Here is a 15965-nt window from a genome sequence, read left to right on the forward strand (position 1 = left end):
TGTTTACACCGGACTATTTTGACTGCTTTTCCCTGTTGCCACCACCTTTTTCAGCTCCATTATAAAACTGCTGTACACAAATGGCTGGTTTCTGGTAGCACTGTAGCCTCGATTATGCAGAGCACATGTGGAGTATAACAGGAAATATTAAAGAGCTACAGAACATGCTGAGATTTAGTACAAATCCTCTTCTGATCCTTGGACTTACAGACATGCCATATATTTTCCTTTGCAATCTTACTACAAGTCCCATATATTAAATGTTTAAACAAATCCATTTCTCTTTCATATTTATTGTAATTCTAGCATGCTTCTAGCTGGGTTGTTCTTGACAGGACTATATATTAGAGAGTGCAGAAAGGCAGATTACAAACTGTGACAATGATTTTTTTCCATTATAATTTTTCAAAAATACTCAAAAGGGACATGATATCCATTCCAGCTAACTGCCTTTTGTGAGATAAAACACAGAAACCATAAATGAAGAAACAGAAAACAGGACTAATGGTGGGGAAGGAAGGGAAGGGTGGCAACATGAGATAAGGCACATGAGATGTGCCCCTCAATGCATGCATGCTCAGGCAGTCTGTTATCAGTTTCACTGCCTTATCTAGGTATTACTCCTTTAAAGGAGCCAATTACAAATTTCAGGGCAATTAATGAGGACCAATAGGATAGGCCTCTAAAGATTTCTGAGAAGCTGGCATGTGCCCCATGATCTAGTTGTCCTAAACCTGAACAGATTATTTATGCCCTCAACAAGTGCATTTTGTGTGACAGGCAATATATCATATGCGGACCCATTGCCAGTAGGAGTACAGCCCCATAGGCATACATTGCCTTTGCTCTTGTCTGTGTTGAATGTGTTGAGGGCTTAGATGGTAAAATTCTAAAGCTATACTACCCTGTCACAGCTAGGAATGCAAATAAAAGTATGGAAATGCTAGCAAATTATGATTCACTGTAACCAATTAATATCCTCTCTCTCATGGAAGTTATGACTTCGACTTAGTACAATCTCTAAGCTTAATGTAAAAAGTCAGGCCCATCCAGTGATGTCAAAATGCAATTTAAAATGTGAATGACTTCAAAGCAGAGGAGTTAAGTTAAATAAGCCTGCTACAGCACTTGCCAGCTCACTTGCATTAATGACACAGTAACATTTATTGTTCTAGAAGGTTTTGCCTCTTTTTTTTGCATTTGCTAAGGCACAAGGAGGATCTCGGGGTACCATAGCGCAAAAAGATATATAGGGGCCTTTAAACATTATCAGCAGTTCAAACCCTAAAGAAAAAAAAAAGAGTTACAGTAGCTGTCAACTTTGACAGTTTGCAGTTGTCTAATATGCAGTGGGTTCTTTAAAAAAAAAAGTAAACAAAGTCTAAAATTGGTTATCACTATTTAAAATTCTTCAAGTAGTTCACACAGCTGTTAACAAATGGATAAGGCATGTCTATTCTGAGCCAGATTCCTTGTTTCTATACAGTGCCTGATAGCTGATGTAACCCATTTTCTTATTAGTTACATTGACATAAATGTAGGGCTATAGTGAAGAAGTATTTAGAGAGCTTTGTCAGTGTCTGTGAGAGCAGGATTTGACATTTAACACATTAATGTATTGGAACAATAATAATAATAATAATAATAATAATAATAATAATAGCATTTTATTTAAAATGCAAGAACGAGTTGAAATTATATAGATAATTATCTCCATCTCAGTTACTTATATTTAATAGAACACAGGCTCAATTTGGACAGAAGAGTGACTGTATCAGGAGGTATCTGTATTCCTACAGGACAGTACAAAGCAAGCTGCTGTCAGCCTGGCAAAGGATAAACCCTTAATCTGAATATTTATTAGCATGAAGTATGGGAAGTACAGTTAGTGGCAGGGATTACTTACTAATTGTAATTTAGTTTAGTTGAAGAAATTATGCATTTTTTAAAAGGACACAATCTATTAAATTCATCTCTTAAGTATATTAAGCTTCTCCTCTCTCCTCTACTGTGGGATAAATCAGGAACAGCTCCATTGATGGTACTAGACTGCACTGGTGTAATTAGAAGGAAATCAGATCTGAGTTCTGTCAGGCATTCTGTAGATTTGAATTTTTTACAGCAAAATTACCCATCCATCAAATTTGTATTCAGACATTCAAATGAAAAACATTGGCCTCATGCTGTAGAGGAGGATCTTTTGCTGTGTCTCAGACATTAAAATCCACTGGAACTCGTGCACTATGCTCCACATTCCTGATTTTCTGGAATGTCGGGTTTGATTTTAATTTGTCACTAACTTTATTTTCCATTTTAAAAGTCTATATTCTGCACTCTGAGGGTAGAATCCTGTTTTATCTAGTGAACAGAGTTCATCTCAAGTTGCACTTTGGTTGTCAACCAGGTGCAATAGATTCTACTCTAAATGTTCAGTGAAATTTCTGTAGTTTTAAGTTTGCATTTTTATAGTGCAGAAAGCTTTCCTACTAGAAGATTAAAATACTAGTATAGTGTAACAGGGGGCAAGCTCAGCGGGGCCAGATCTCCTGCTGGCCCGCCCACCTTTTCTATGGGCAGTCTGCCCAGTCTCACCTCCCACAACTTTGTTGTTTCCATAAACTTTTGGTATAATGCGGGAGACTGCCCCAACGCCAGGGGGTGCTATCTGCAGCTCTGTTTCTCCCCTACACTGCAGCCCAAGTCTCGCAGATGGCATCCACATGTTGTAAACATATCCTGGCCCCTAACTGACCTCTCTCATTGGGCTCTGTGCCCGTCACTTATAATGGGCTCCATGCCCCACACACACACACAGTCAGTGCTCCTAGCCTCTGGGTTCCTTGCCTCTCACTAGGCTTTACTCCCCTTGCTAGGCTCCTTGCCCCTCATTTGCTCTGATCACCTTTCCCTCTTCTGGACTCCCTTGGGTCCTGCTGACTTCCTTGCCAGGTTACCCACTAGGATGTGGGGGCTGGGGTTAAGTTGCCCCAAACTGCCTTTCACTGGGGAGGTAACTGGCCTGGCATTTCAAGGAGGCTTTCACACCACTTGGAGCCCCACCAGGCCATCCATCCCTGGCAGGGTGCAGTTTTAGGTCATGCCCAGGACCAAGAGCCTCCTGTCCATCCCCTTAAGCTCTTGCCCTTACCTCCGGGGTTGTTCCTGCTGCAGCTCAGCTAGGCAATGTTTCTGCCTGGCTGGCAGCAACAGACTGCAGCCTTTATGTACTAGGTTCTTGAAATGGCTGCTGCCATCAGGCACCTGCTGGATGCCTGACCCAGCCCTTAAAGTGGCAGGCACCAACAGTGCCCTGCCACACATAGTAATTACTGAATGCAGCCAGCACAGAAGGATTTATACTGAACTGACCTGAGATTTGTACATAGACTTTCTGGGCACATATACAGTTGCGATTTACTGCAGAGTTAACCAATTAGCTTCTCAGTAAAGCATCACAGTCTACATGTGCACAGTAAACTAATTAAGTCCACTGTAAGATAGTACTGGCTGACAATTACTGTCCTACAGCAGAGTACTTACTTGCGCTCAAATGCACGTGTTGACTGTGTCTGGGGCTGGCTGGAGCACAAGGGTGTTAGAATGCTGGGGGTTGCCCCTCCTGCCCCAGCCTCACCCTCACCCCCACCCTTGACACCACCACCAGGCACCCAGGCCTAACCCTCTAGGTCAGCTGCTGCTCAGTGTTCTCTTATGTAGTTTGGAGATTACAGGAATTGAGAGGGTTTCATTTTTTAAGTGTGAGTTCAAAGAATGGCTGTATCTAGAAGTAAGGGTTTTTTGCTGTGTGGGAGGAGAGTAGGGACCTCTTTAGCTTAATAAGATGAAGTGCAGTTCCAAAGAGGATGGCACTAGACTGTTGTCAGTGTTAGCATACAACAGAACAAGGAGCAGTGGTTTCAAGTTGCAGCAAGGGAAGTTTAGGTTAGATATTAGGAAAAACTTTCTCACGAGGAAGGTACTAAAGCACTGGAACATGTTACCCAGATAGGTTGAGGTCTCTCCATTCTTGGAGATTTTTGAGACCTGGCTAGACAAAGTCTTGGCTGGGATGATCTAGTTGAGGATGGTCCTGCTTTGAGCAAGGATTAGAATGCTGCCAGCCTGCAAGGGGAAACCCGTGCTTTCGTGGGTTTTTCTGGGGACTTGCTTGCAACCCTTTCAAATATTCTAGGCTCACTTTTGGGGTGCAACCCACCAGCTGAGAAATGCTGTTTCAAGAAGGACCTCTTAAAGGTGCAGGAGCAAGCTATCCTTATATGATGGAAGAATGGAAAGTGCAACAGGAGAGCAGCCTGACTAGAGAAAAGCCTGAAATATTTAATGTCTTATTTACTTCAGTCTTCACAAATAGGGGTACCTACCAGATAATGAGTACAATGAGATTACAGGGGGATTACAGTGAACCTTAAACTGAATGGGAGCTAGCAGTGTGCTCTTGTTGCAAAAAAGAACAACAGCATGCTGGGTTGTATTGCAAATCAAGAGAAGTGAGGGGAGTGGCATTTTAATTAGGGTGAACTAAAGCACCGCAGCATCTTGTGCATCAGTGTCCCCATCCTTCAAAATAGTGGTGGGGATGCTTGAACTCAAGCTCGTTTCACAAGCTTTAGTTCAAGCACCTCTGCTGCCATTTTGAAGTATGGGGATGCTGATACATGAGATGTGGGAGGCTGCTGGAGTGCAGTAATTACCCCTCTCCAGCAGACTCGATTAATCAAGTCTGCTCCAATGCTCTGTAATTATAGTGTGTTAGAGCAACCTCTGCTCTCATGTACAGGCACCCTTCCGGGCCTACTTTCCTTTGATCCTAAGTAATGTCTTAAGTATCATTATTTTTATATTCTACCTACAGTGATTATTTGTTTCTCCATTACTGTAGTATCTGAGCAGCTCATATTTTAATGCATTTGTCCTCAGCACCACCTTTTAACTAGGGAAGTGCTATAATTTTCTTACAGTTTGGAAACAAAGGCACAAGGAGACCTAGTGATTTGACAAGGTCACACAGGAAATCGGTGGCAGTGTTGGGAATTGAACTCTAGTGCCCTAATTGCTGGAATTCTCCTATTGCTGGTCTTATTGCTTTAAGGTGTCTTTGGTAAATCTCTCCCATACCTATGCACACAGTTAAAACTCTTGAGTAGGGTATAAATTACTTTAAAGGATTTGGAGAATAATTGTTTTGATTAGTTGCTCCATGGGCTCTGATTCGCATTGTATTTATAGCTAGTTATGTACTATATCTTTTATATGGCATAGAATGAAATATAAATCGGGATCCCAGATGTAAGTTTTTCCTTGCTCAGTATATCAATAATTCTTATGTATTGAGCCTGAGCATAATGTTGACATGTTTTTGGAAACCTGAGGCATGATTCTGAAATAATTTATACAAGTGTAAATCAGGCATGACACTGAAGCCAGTGTAGTTATACAAACATAAAACAATTGTGAAATTGTAACATCCTTGTGCCCCAGCCAGTGAGCTTTGGATATGTCCTAAAAACTTTACAGATGTATGTGGGAGACAAGGTCCCTACCTTGAATGATATATCCCTAGAAGGAAGAAGCAGAAAGCAAAGCAGTTGGTAGGTGATGCAAACCATGGACATATTCAGCTCTCTTTACTTTCTGAGATGGATGTATGTATTTGAAAATATTCTTATGCAAATTGGTAGTCCAGTGTATTTTCAGAAACTCTGGAGTCTCATCCTTTTCTTCTAAAAGTCTCCTCCTTTCTTGGATAGCTTGCCCTTCAGGAACTTACAAGCCAGAAGGCTCACCAGGTGGAATTAACACTTGCATCTCATGCCCTGATGAGAACCATACTTCTCTACCAGGAAGTACCTCCATTGAGGACTGTGTCTGTAGAGAGGGGTATCGTGCTGCAGGACAAACCTGTGAAGGTAAGTCTTTCCAGTAGAGATCATGAATAGCCATATAAGGCACAGAATGACACTTATACCCAGAAATTCTTATTGTTGTTGTCTATTTCACTGTGAATGAAATATCAAGGCATAGGTGGATTTTACTATACATTCACTTAAAAGCCTGGATGCTGTGATATAAAAAGATATCCAGATCTAAGCAGCCATACAAGTTGGCAATAACAAGGATGCTTTCCTTTATTTAGCAGTTGGATTCCACCCATCACCTCTAACCCTATGCTTCTATAATTGATTAGTTGTCCACTGCCCTGAACTGAAGCCCCCTGAAAATGGCTATTTTATCCAGAACGTCTGCAACAACTACTTCAATGCTGCCTGTGGAATCCGATGCAAAGCAGGGTTTGATCTAGTGGGAAGCAGCATACGACTTTGTCAGCCAAGTGGCCTGTGGTCTGGTTCAGAAGCCACTTGCAGAGGTAGGAATGACATTTGTTTAGAAATATCTTTTGACATGAGTTGTCTTTTTTATGATGTTTGGGGCTGCTTTTTGTCTTACTTTTGCTGGTTTATGGTCAGTTCACTCTAAACCTCAAGTGACAGAATATTTAAAAGGGAATCCCTATGATGTGCATTTTGTTTTCCAGTCTACTAAAACAGAGGAAGAAAACCCTCAGGAAAAAAATGCAGAGTGATATTTTCTATAATCAAACACTTGGAAAAGGTCCATTCTGTCCTCTCTTGCATCCCCTGTCCTGCAAGGACGTGTACTACACGATGTGAGGTCTTTGCAGTGTTGGTTTGTCAAAACCTCCATGTGGGAGTCATGTTGGCACAAATGAATGTTGACATTGGAATTTGGTGGCAGAAACACGCAAGATGAATCTGCCTTGCAAGTTTCTGATTTGTAGTTTGGGGCTTATTATGGAAATGAAAAGAAAAGATGGGGAAACTCTGGGTCCTGTTTATTGTCCCAGAAGAATTTTGAGGGCACTTCCACCAGGGAGAGACTGACAATTTCCCTGATGCTGTGGGCAAGGGAATGGCAACCGGAAAGGAAAGAAACAGCAGGCCTAGGAAGCACAGTCAGAAACGGGGAAGGGTGTGAATAAAGGCATTTCTCTACAACAGCTCTAGAAGGTCTCTATTATGTACAGAAGAGTATTGTACTTTCTTTTTGGTGTGACCTAACTCCACTCCAGTGGCATTAATGCGTATGCAGAGCACACTAGAGAACTGTGCAGTTCTTGAAAGGAAGCTGAATCTGACCTCTTTCAAGCAGTCTACTCATGTACTGAAACTGCCTTTCTCCTCTGCATAGGGACAAGGAAACTAACAGTGTTTCCCTAGTCTCCATATAGTTGGCATCTGCCCCATAGTGGCTGGTATACGCACATCAGTCACAAGGTGGGGGACAAGATGAGTGGTACAGCCAAGGGTAAGTGACAGAGCTAGAGAGCAGCCACTCCTGAGGCCATACTCACCTGGTAGCCTACCTTATCCTACCTAGCAATTTGCTTCACAAAGATTGCAGAACTTAATCAAATTCCAGTAACCTCCAGAAGGAGGATGAGGAAGTAAGTTTGAGAGTGGAGTATGGCCATGTCTTTCCAGCAAACTGAGTGCTGATGAAATAGTTTGGCAATCCAGCTGTGTGTGCACTAGGGTGTTGGGAGATCATATGTTCATGATAGAAGTTCTTTTACAAAGTAATCTGAGGAATGATACATCTGGCATGTGCTTGCCATGAAAGGGTAAAGGAATGGCTAGTCCATTTGCTCTTGAACCATCTACACTGCTGTAGACTTCACAGAGAAGACAAGGAATCTAGCACATGGAAAGCATAGAAATCCCTTTTGGGGAAATGAAAGGATATTTTGTCTATTGTTTGTTGTCTGAGGGAGGTCACCTTATTTTTTTCTTCAAGGTTTTATGTTTTCCTTTCAATGAATAATTTGACTTTTCAAGAGAGTGGCAAAAAGGTTAGTTCTCTGCCTTGAGCTGTTATCGTCATGTTGTCTTAATTTCCTTTGAAGCATCCAAGGATATCCTTTTACGTTTTTTCTGCTACGGTGAATCATGCTGAAGTTTCTGTATTAAAAAAGATAGAGCCTTAGCATATGCGGTGTCTGCTTTTCTTCATTCATACAGTAAACCACACTATAAAAGAGAACAAGATCAAAGAGCTCGGTTCATGGCTGTCATGTTAATCCCAGCAGTATTTTATCATATAAATTAGGAAAGGACAGTGAAAGGATTCTAATCCCTTTACAGGCTGCTCATTTTGGTGGTAAACATTCAAGCATTTTGGTGCGTTTGCTTTGCTAGCTGAAATGTGTTGTGTGTGATAAGTGATGCTTAGACTCATTAGAACACCTTCAGTAACTAGTAGCGGCTGATAGAAAACAAGACAGTATCCAAATAGCAAAATGACTTGGATTCAGGAAATATATTTATAATTATGATGCCAACAGAATATTTTTATTTGAATTCATGGGGATATTTCATGTTTGTGAAAAAATGCCTAATTAATGACCTGACAAAAAAATGTTCTTCTGGGGGAAGGCGCGTTAATAAATGTGTCATGTGTCCAGTTCCCCTGCCTACATACTTCTTTCATGCCAGCTGATGACCAGACCTGATGAGAGGTAGAAATGGACACATGGCATGCTACATGATTTGTAGCAACGGTTGCCTGACGAGCATTTCCCCAGTGCTCCTACATTTATCTAGGCTCTGTCAGCCATGCCTCATTCTATACTCTGCCAAAACCCATGTGCTACAACTTTGGCCACAGTAGAAACCACAATACACTATAACTGATTCTCAACTGAGCTGTTGCAATATTTCAAGGTTCTGTGAGATCCTTTGAAGGATGCCTCAAGATGCAAACAGGTAAACACAGGCTCATCCCTGCCCAGCCACTCCTCCTCATCCCCTTCCTACACTGCCTTGCTCCTGAGCAAGGGGGGAAGCACTGTGATAAATTAGTTTTTGAAATGGGGTGCCACATAATTCACAAAAGTTGTGGAGAGGTGCCTTAAGTCTCAAAAGGCTGAGAATTACTGCCCTACAAGTATGAAAATATACTGTAGTACACTACTACATCAGTTTGCACCAGATTTTGGTAAGTGTACCCTTCTCAGTGCAGTAAGGTAAAGAGTAGTAGAAAATGGATGTGAAGTGCAGTCCTTTCTTTCATTTACTAGAAACCTAATGGACTAGTAAGTTTCCATATCTCTCTGACACCGGCATGTGTGTCTGTGAGGGGAGAAAAAGGAAAGCAATATCCTGCAGCTGAACTTTCAACATTATCCATAAAATGTTGGCAGTACTGGATTGCCGTTCCTTATCCTTTGGTAAACAGCTTTATTTCCCACACCCCAACATTTTAATATCAGTCTCTTTCAAAAAGAATTTTTTTATATATATTTATCTTTATGGCATTTGTATTCCTTAAGATTTTTACATCTGGTTTTCGTTTGGTTAATAACTGAGGAACTTTGTTCACTGATTGGTTTTAAGAAGACATGCAATCTGTTGGGCCAACATGTGCAATTATATATATGTACTTTCTCATCAATATGTGCAATAAACAACTACTGAGAAGAGAAAAGATTGCTGCCAAGTTGGCTTAAGTCTGAAATATTTTTGGAAAGAAAGTGAGTGGTTTGCCTCCTATGCTGGCGGGGGGTTAGCTGGTGAAATCAACATTCTTAACCACAGAATAAAAACTCACCCCAGACTCTGCAGTCATATTCCATTAAAGGCTCAACCCTTCACCATTGCAGTCAGTAGAAAGACACGGAAAAGGGTCTGGCTATTAAAAGGTAACAGTCTCCATCATTCTGGAGAATGACAGTCTACATCATTTTTATCCAGTTGTTGCTGTTTACTTGTACTGCTACTTCATTCATTAGAAAAGACTGATGCAGTACATTAAAGTTGCAAGTTCTTACAGAGTTGATTTTAATCTATCTAGGTCAGGGGGACAGGTAGGGAGGCAAGAAAACGTACAGACTGCAGACTGAATCCAGCCTGGAAAGCCACGTCAACCAGCCCTGGGTGCTAGCCCCATGCAGTGACAGTCTGGGACCTCCTCAGCCTGATGTGTCAAATCTAGCACCTGTGGCTTTGGCCAATCTGAGATGCAAGCTGCATGTGGTGCCTGTTCCAGCTGGTCCAGGGATCATGGGTCACAGGGGAAGCATTGCATGCAGTGCTGTCCTGAACTGGCCAGTCAGGCAGTGGATCTGGTAGGCTCTGTGAGTCTCCTGCATGCTGGATCTGATGTCCTCTCTGGCTGGTCTGTGCCTCATGAAGCACCAGCTCGAGCCAGTCTGGGACCTGTCATGCATGCAGCATCCACCCCGACCATATGCTGTGAGTGTTGCATGTGGTTCACATCCCAATCTAGCCAGTGCGGGAGCTGCATGCAGCTCATGTCCCAATTTGGCCAGAACAGGTTCCTCTGGGTGCTGGATTTAGTATGGAGGGTGAGTGATGGGGGTGTCATGCCTTCACTTGATCTGGTCTGTGGGGCTGGCTCCGTGCTGTTCATTCAGTCGGTAGACTGCTTCCAGGCCACACATCTAGCTTGCAGAATCAAGTTAATTTGACACCCCTGATCTAGGTAATTTATGTTAGGATATAGCATTAGAAATTCAGCAAGAACAAAAAGTATTATACTCAGCCAAAACTAACGTATTCTCCCCAGTGAGCATCACTCCCCCAGCAAACTAAACACATTGTCTTACTTGTATAGCCTTAAACAGGGAACCTTACTGAACAGAAATTAACCTGGATTTTGTAGTGGTCTCTGATTTTTGGGTGCCTAACTCAGGCCTTTTCAAAGTGTCTCAGACCTTTGAAAATTGCCCCAACTTGACCAGCTAAATTTACTAGTCACTTTCGAAACCCTGTATTAACCTGAATTACCAGTGTGTTGTTTTTAATGTATTCACTTCCATGAAAAAGGCCTTTTAAAGTGATATTTAAGCTTATTGTGGTATTCTTCTGATTGATGGTTTAAAACTTAAAATATACTTGTTTTACACTTTGCAGTACAAAAATGTCCAAAACTTCATGGGCCTGATAATGGACATATTAATTGTTCATCGAGTGATATCTCCTACAAGACTGTGTGTTTTGTGACCTGTAACGAGGGCTTTGAACTGGAAGGAAATGCCAAACTCACCTGTCAAGGAAACTCTCAGTGGGACTGGAAGGAACCAAAGTGTCTGGGTATGTTTTTGGGTTTTTTGAGGGTGGGTTGTCATTATATGTCTGTTCATCTAGGTCTCCTCTACATGTTACATTTATGCTATGACTAATGTGTTCTACATATAATGAAGATTTTTATGACTGGTTTGAATGGCACCTTAAATTGAACACGTGGCACGTCTAGGGCCAGGGTTGACAGTCAGCTGATTGTCTACTTCTGCCCTAGGGCCATCAGTCGACTGATTGTTTTCCCCAGCCCCAGGGTCGAACCAGGTTCAGTTCAAGACCTAGGTGTAGTCCTGTAGCTGAAACCAGCTTTCAAATTGCTGGTGCAGGTGGAACCAATGATTCCAGGCTCTCACTGCGTTGGCACAATTGGGATCTGATCCGCAATCCCAAAATCTTGCCTCCTGTGTGACACACACGTGGCATGGCAGGACTCATGACTGTTGGGGATGGGGATTAAATCCCATGGCATCTGTAGATAAACATGGGCTATGGACCCTGGAATGCTTCATTGACAGAATATTTAATTTATAGTAAGCAACTCTGCCTCTTCCATTCTCTTTGATGAATATGGAGCTAAAGAAAGAACAATGATCTCTGTGTCCGTGTACCTTATAATGTATTTTGCAAGGTAGATTGAGGTGAGATTGGTAGAAAGATAAAGAAATTTTGATGTCCACGTTGCTTGTTGATACCTAACACAAACAGGTAACAAGTAAAATTTGCTACTGCCTGGTAGCTGTTAGCCAGCCTATACAAAATTAATTGGTGATCACAGTCCAGTTTCCAGTAGAGAAAGCTAACACAGAAGAGAGCACAGGAGTTAAATAAGCAGGGAGACTGAGCTCTCAAAGCTAGAGAAGAATCAACCAGCTAAAGTTTGAGTCTTGTTGGCCAAGTGAAGCCTGGCATACTTGGTGCAGTGGTGTGCAGAAGTTTACATTGCTGTGGCTACACCATATCTGTTGTGTATATAAGAAAGTACTTCTGAATCCAGGAGTGTCTGTTCATCACTTCTAATGAGTAAATTCACAGAAAATTTTATTCACTAAAGTGTGCATGCATGTATGCGTATGTATGTTTAGCTCCAACAAATTGAAATTCAGAGATTGTGAACATAAAACCCAACATTTCAGAAGCTGGAAATATATGCCCCTAGAAATTTAAGGTGGAGTTAATATCACTCGCACTAAACATGTCAGGTCCTTAGATATAGAAGTGATTTATATTGCGCCTTTAATTATTTATAACTTAAGAACACCGGGCACAAAATTTTGACCATCCTAGGAAATAGATTAAAATTGGTCCTAGGTATAAATACATGCTTTTAAAACATCTTTAAAATAATTCAAAATGTATTTGAATTGGGTACATTGGGTGCCCAATTTTGCCTCCATTGAATGCAATGCGAAAACTTCAATTAACATTAAAAAGATTAGGACTGGGCCAAGAATACTATTGGAGGATTGTTATATAAGGATTTACCATAGTCATTAGTTAAAAATCTTGGCTTAATTTTTTAAACATTATGATTTAGTGCCATTACATATCAAAAGGCTGCCTCATGCTGTACAGTATTTGACTTTTCTTAATTGGGTGAGTTATGTGAAAGTTTCAAAGTTAATGACAGCAAAGTTTACTTCTGTTCTTCCCAGAAATCTAGTGTAAGAGTTATCTTTGATTGTCCCAAAGCAACAAGTGTTAGCTGAAAAAATATGTGCTCACTTCTGCTGACGCTGCAGTCAAAGCAAACTTTCATTGACTCCTGCTGACAGAATGTAGAGATGTGAAAGTCCATGCATGGGCTTATTGCAGGGGCATAAAGATGCAAGCCAGGTAGAGACAGACAACTCCTTGATGGCATGTTCGTAAACTATTATGCTGCTTAGCACTGGTCACAATAATTGTCCTCTCTATTAAAAAATTGCACCTAAAATCTGAATTTTATCACCTTAGCTTTCAGGCATAAACCCTTATTGTGCTTTTTTTTCCCTGCAAGAACAAAGAGCTGTATATAACCAGAAATCCTTTTCCATGACAGTATTTTTAGCCTGTGATCAAGGCATTTCTTAACCTTCTCTTGGATAAAGTAAATGGAATCAGCTGCACTTTTCTCACTGTAAGGCACATTTTCTAGACATCAGATATTCTTTGGTGTTCTTGGATATTCATGGGTGTTCTAAAGTCTTCACAGTACCTTCTGTAGAGTCTCTAAGGCCATGGACAAGTATTATGTTTGTAGTGCTAAATATGCCTTGGTAGTGCAACCAAAAGCAAGCATATAGCCGTTCAAGCTGTTTATAGGACTACAAAGATGCTTAAAGTTCTACAAAATACTAGTGATTACAAAGAGGAACTTCCTGGTTTTGTAGCACTGTGCATAACACCTGTACAGTTTACACATAGCACTACAGGGGTCTCTAGGACCCCTAGCATCCACCATCCACTGCTCTCTCTCTTCCCCTCCAAGGGGGAAGCTGGGAGGGAAAGCAGTTAGCTCCTTGGTCGCCTGTCCAGTAGCGCGCTGTCAAGGAGCCCTGCTTGGGACCCTGCTGCTGCCACAGCCACTGTGGCCAGCAGAGATCAGCTTGACTAGGTAGGGAGAGGGTCCCGCACAGCTACGCAGTGTTTTGGTGTGACAGCCACCATGAGAAGCCCAGAAAGAGCTAGTGTTTTGGCCATGGGGTTAGGGCTCCCCCAAAATGGCCTTGTGGCTGGCAGAGCACAGGCTCTTGCCAGCAAGAGCCCATGCTGTGGCAGCTCCAGCAGTGTTACTGAGGCCTTGCAGGCAGCCCTACCGGCTGTTGCCACCCTGCCAGGTTACCAGTGATAGCAACAGCTGGTCAGAGAGTGACAGTGCAGGGGGTGATGCCACGTGGAAGCTGAAGCAGCAGCGAGACAGCTCCAGTTACCTCACTTAACAAGTTTCTGTGGGGGCAGGGGGAACAAAGGAGAAGCACCAAGTCATCACCTGGCTGGAGAGGGCCTTTGAGGTGACTTCGTAGCTCTCTGGCCAAGGGTATCGAAAGTCTGTATGCCTCCATAGTGCCATGTTTTCCTGGTGCCAAAAGATGCTGAGACACTTTGTATCGCTACAAATGAACATCTGTCCCTTCCCTAAATTACATCACCTGTTGAATCCATTAGGCTTTTTGCGTGAGGCAGAAGTGCATGCAAGCACCTGTTATGTGTATTTTAGTTATGTAACTTTTGTTGAAGATGCTCTTTGTAAAAGTTGCCTTGGAGAACATTACTTTACAAGGTATCTGAGAGAGAGAGAGATTTTGGAATTTATCTCATTTGCAAAAAAATAAGTGTTAATTGTATTCCACTGATGGATGGCTTATTGCCAGCATATTAGGTTGAATGGATATTGTCAAATGTTAGCCTCCTCGCAGTATTAATCTCTGCTTTACTTAGTCTATAACAGTGATTCTCAACCTTTGTAGACTTAAGGCACCCCTCCTTAGAGTTAAAGCACCCCTTGGAAAATGTCAGCTCTTAGTCTTCACTCGTTTTTGACTACAGAAAAAACAACAGAACAATTCTTCTGTTGCAAAGAACTTGGGTTACAACAGGTCAGAATGTACTTAATGCTGTGAATTCCTATTTGAAATCTCAGACTATTTTGCAAATCATGTTTGAACACCTAACAGTGCTAACATTGTGTGGCACCATGGGGCACTCAGACTCTTTAAAGGATCTCAAGCACCCCAGGGTGCAGTGGCAACCTAGTTGAGTATCACGGGTCTGTAAGGTGCAAATCTGTCCTGTCTTTTACCTGAATTCAGAGTATCGTGGCTAATTACTCTTTAGAAGACAAGTGCAAGACTAGTTGGCATTAATGCCAAGGGCACTGATGCCATCTAGTGTTGAAAGAAGCAGTGTGTCCTTTTAAAATTTGTTTCATCCTTCAAGTTGTTGGGTTTAGCAAGCAAAAGATGGGGGTTGAGAGAGAAAAATTAATAATGTATTCTGCAGTGTTTTCTTTTGTCCATTTTCTTGAAATTCACTTCCTTGTTTATGAATTGTATAGTGTGCTTAATTGATCACAGTCAACTTTACTTGCTACCTTTTTATTTTACAAATGAGGTGTGATTCTGCTCTCTCTCTGAAGTATTTTAACCCTGGATCTCTACTAACTGGTATAACTGACATCAAATTCTGACCCATACACTGCAAGATTATTTTATATATTTCTTCACATTACTGTAAGTAGACTCAGAAGTCTAAATTCTGCTCCCAGTTACACTATTGTATTGGAACTGGGACTAGCTTCCCAGATCAAGGACAACAAGAAGTCCTTCTTTAAATACATAGGGGGCAAAAAGAAGGTTCCGGGTAATGTGGGGCTCCTGCAAGACACTCTAGGAAATTTGGTCATCACACCAGATGAAAAAGCCAACATATTTAATGATTTCTTTGCCTCCATTTTCCTAAGCAGGGACCAGAACAGTCACCCTCCTGCTGGGCCCCCCTTAAACTCCAGGGGAGACACACCTAGGCCAAGGGTTAGTGAGGAACTAGTTAGGGAACTTCTGGAAGGACTAGATGTATTCAAATCAGCTGGTCCGGACGATCTCCACCCTCGAGTGCTGAGGGAATTAGCTGAGGTCATTGCGAGACCCCTGGCACAGCTTTACAAGCACTTGTGGTGCTCTGGTATGGTGCCAGAGGACTGGAAGAGGGCCAGCGTGGTTCCTATCTTCAAAAAGGGGAAGAAGGAGGACCCGGGAAACTATAGGCCAGTTAGTTTTACCTGGATCCTGGGCAAGCTTTTTGAGAAAATTATTCTGGCGCATATCCACGAGGGGCCAGCACGGGAGATTA

General features: G+C 41.9%; 1 protein-coding gene across 1 annotated transcript in view; it reads left to right on the forward strand.

Moving 5' to 3' along the window:
- Positions 1-15965, forward strand: part of SVEP1 (sushi, von Willebrand factor type A, EGF and pentraxin domain containing 1) — a gene marked incomplete at its 5' end in the record, with an annotated part of 254483 nt that overhangs the window by 93107 nt on the left and 145411 nt on the right. Inside the window, 3 exons of the mRNA XM_019518196.1 lie at positions 5769-5927; positions 6206-6385; positions 10971-11150. Coding sequence (XP_019373741.1) covers positions 5769-5927; positions 6206-6385; positions 10971-11150 — 519 coding nt within the window. The remainder of the gene's footprint in view (positions 1-5768; positions 5928-6205; positions 6386-10970; positions 11151-15965) is intronic.

This window comes from Gavialis gangeticus, unplaced genomic scaffold (assembly GCF_001723915.1).
Source record: "Gavialis gangeticus isolate Ggan-Ray unplaced genomic scaffold, GavGan_comp1, whole genome shotgun sequence".
Lineage (NCBI taxonomy): Eukaryota > Metazoa > Chordata > Crocodylia > Gavialidae > Gavialis > Gavialis gangeticus.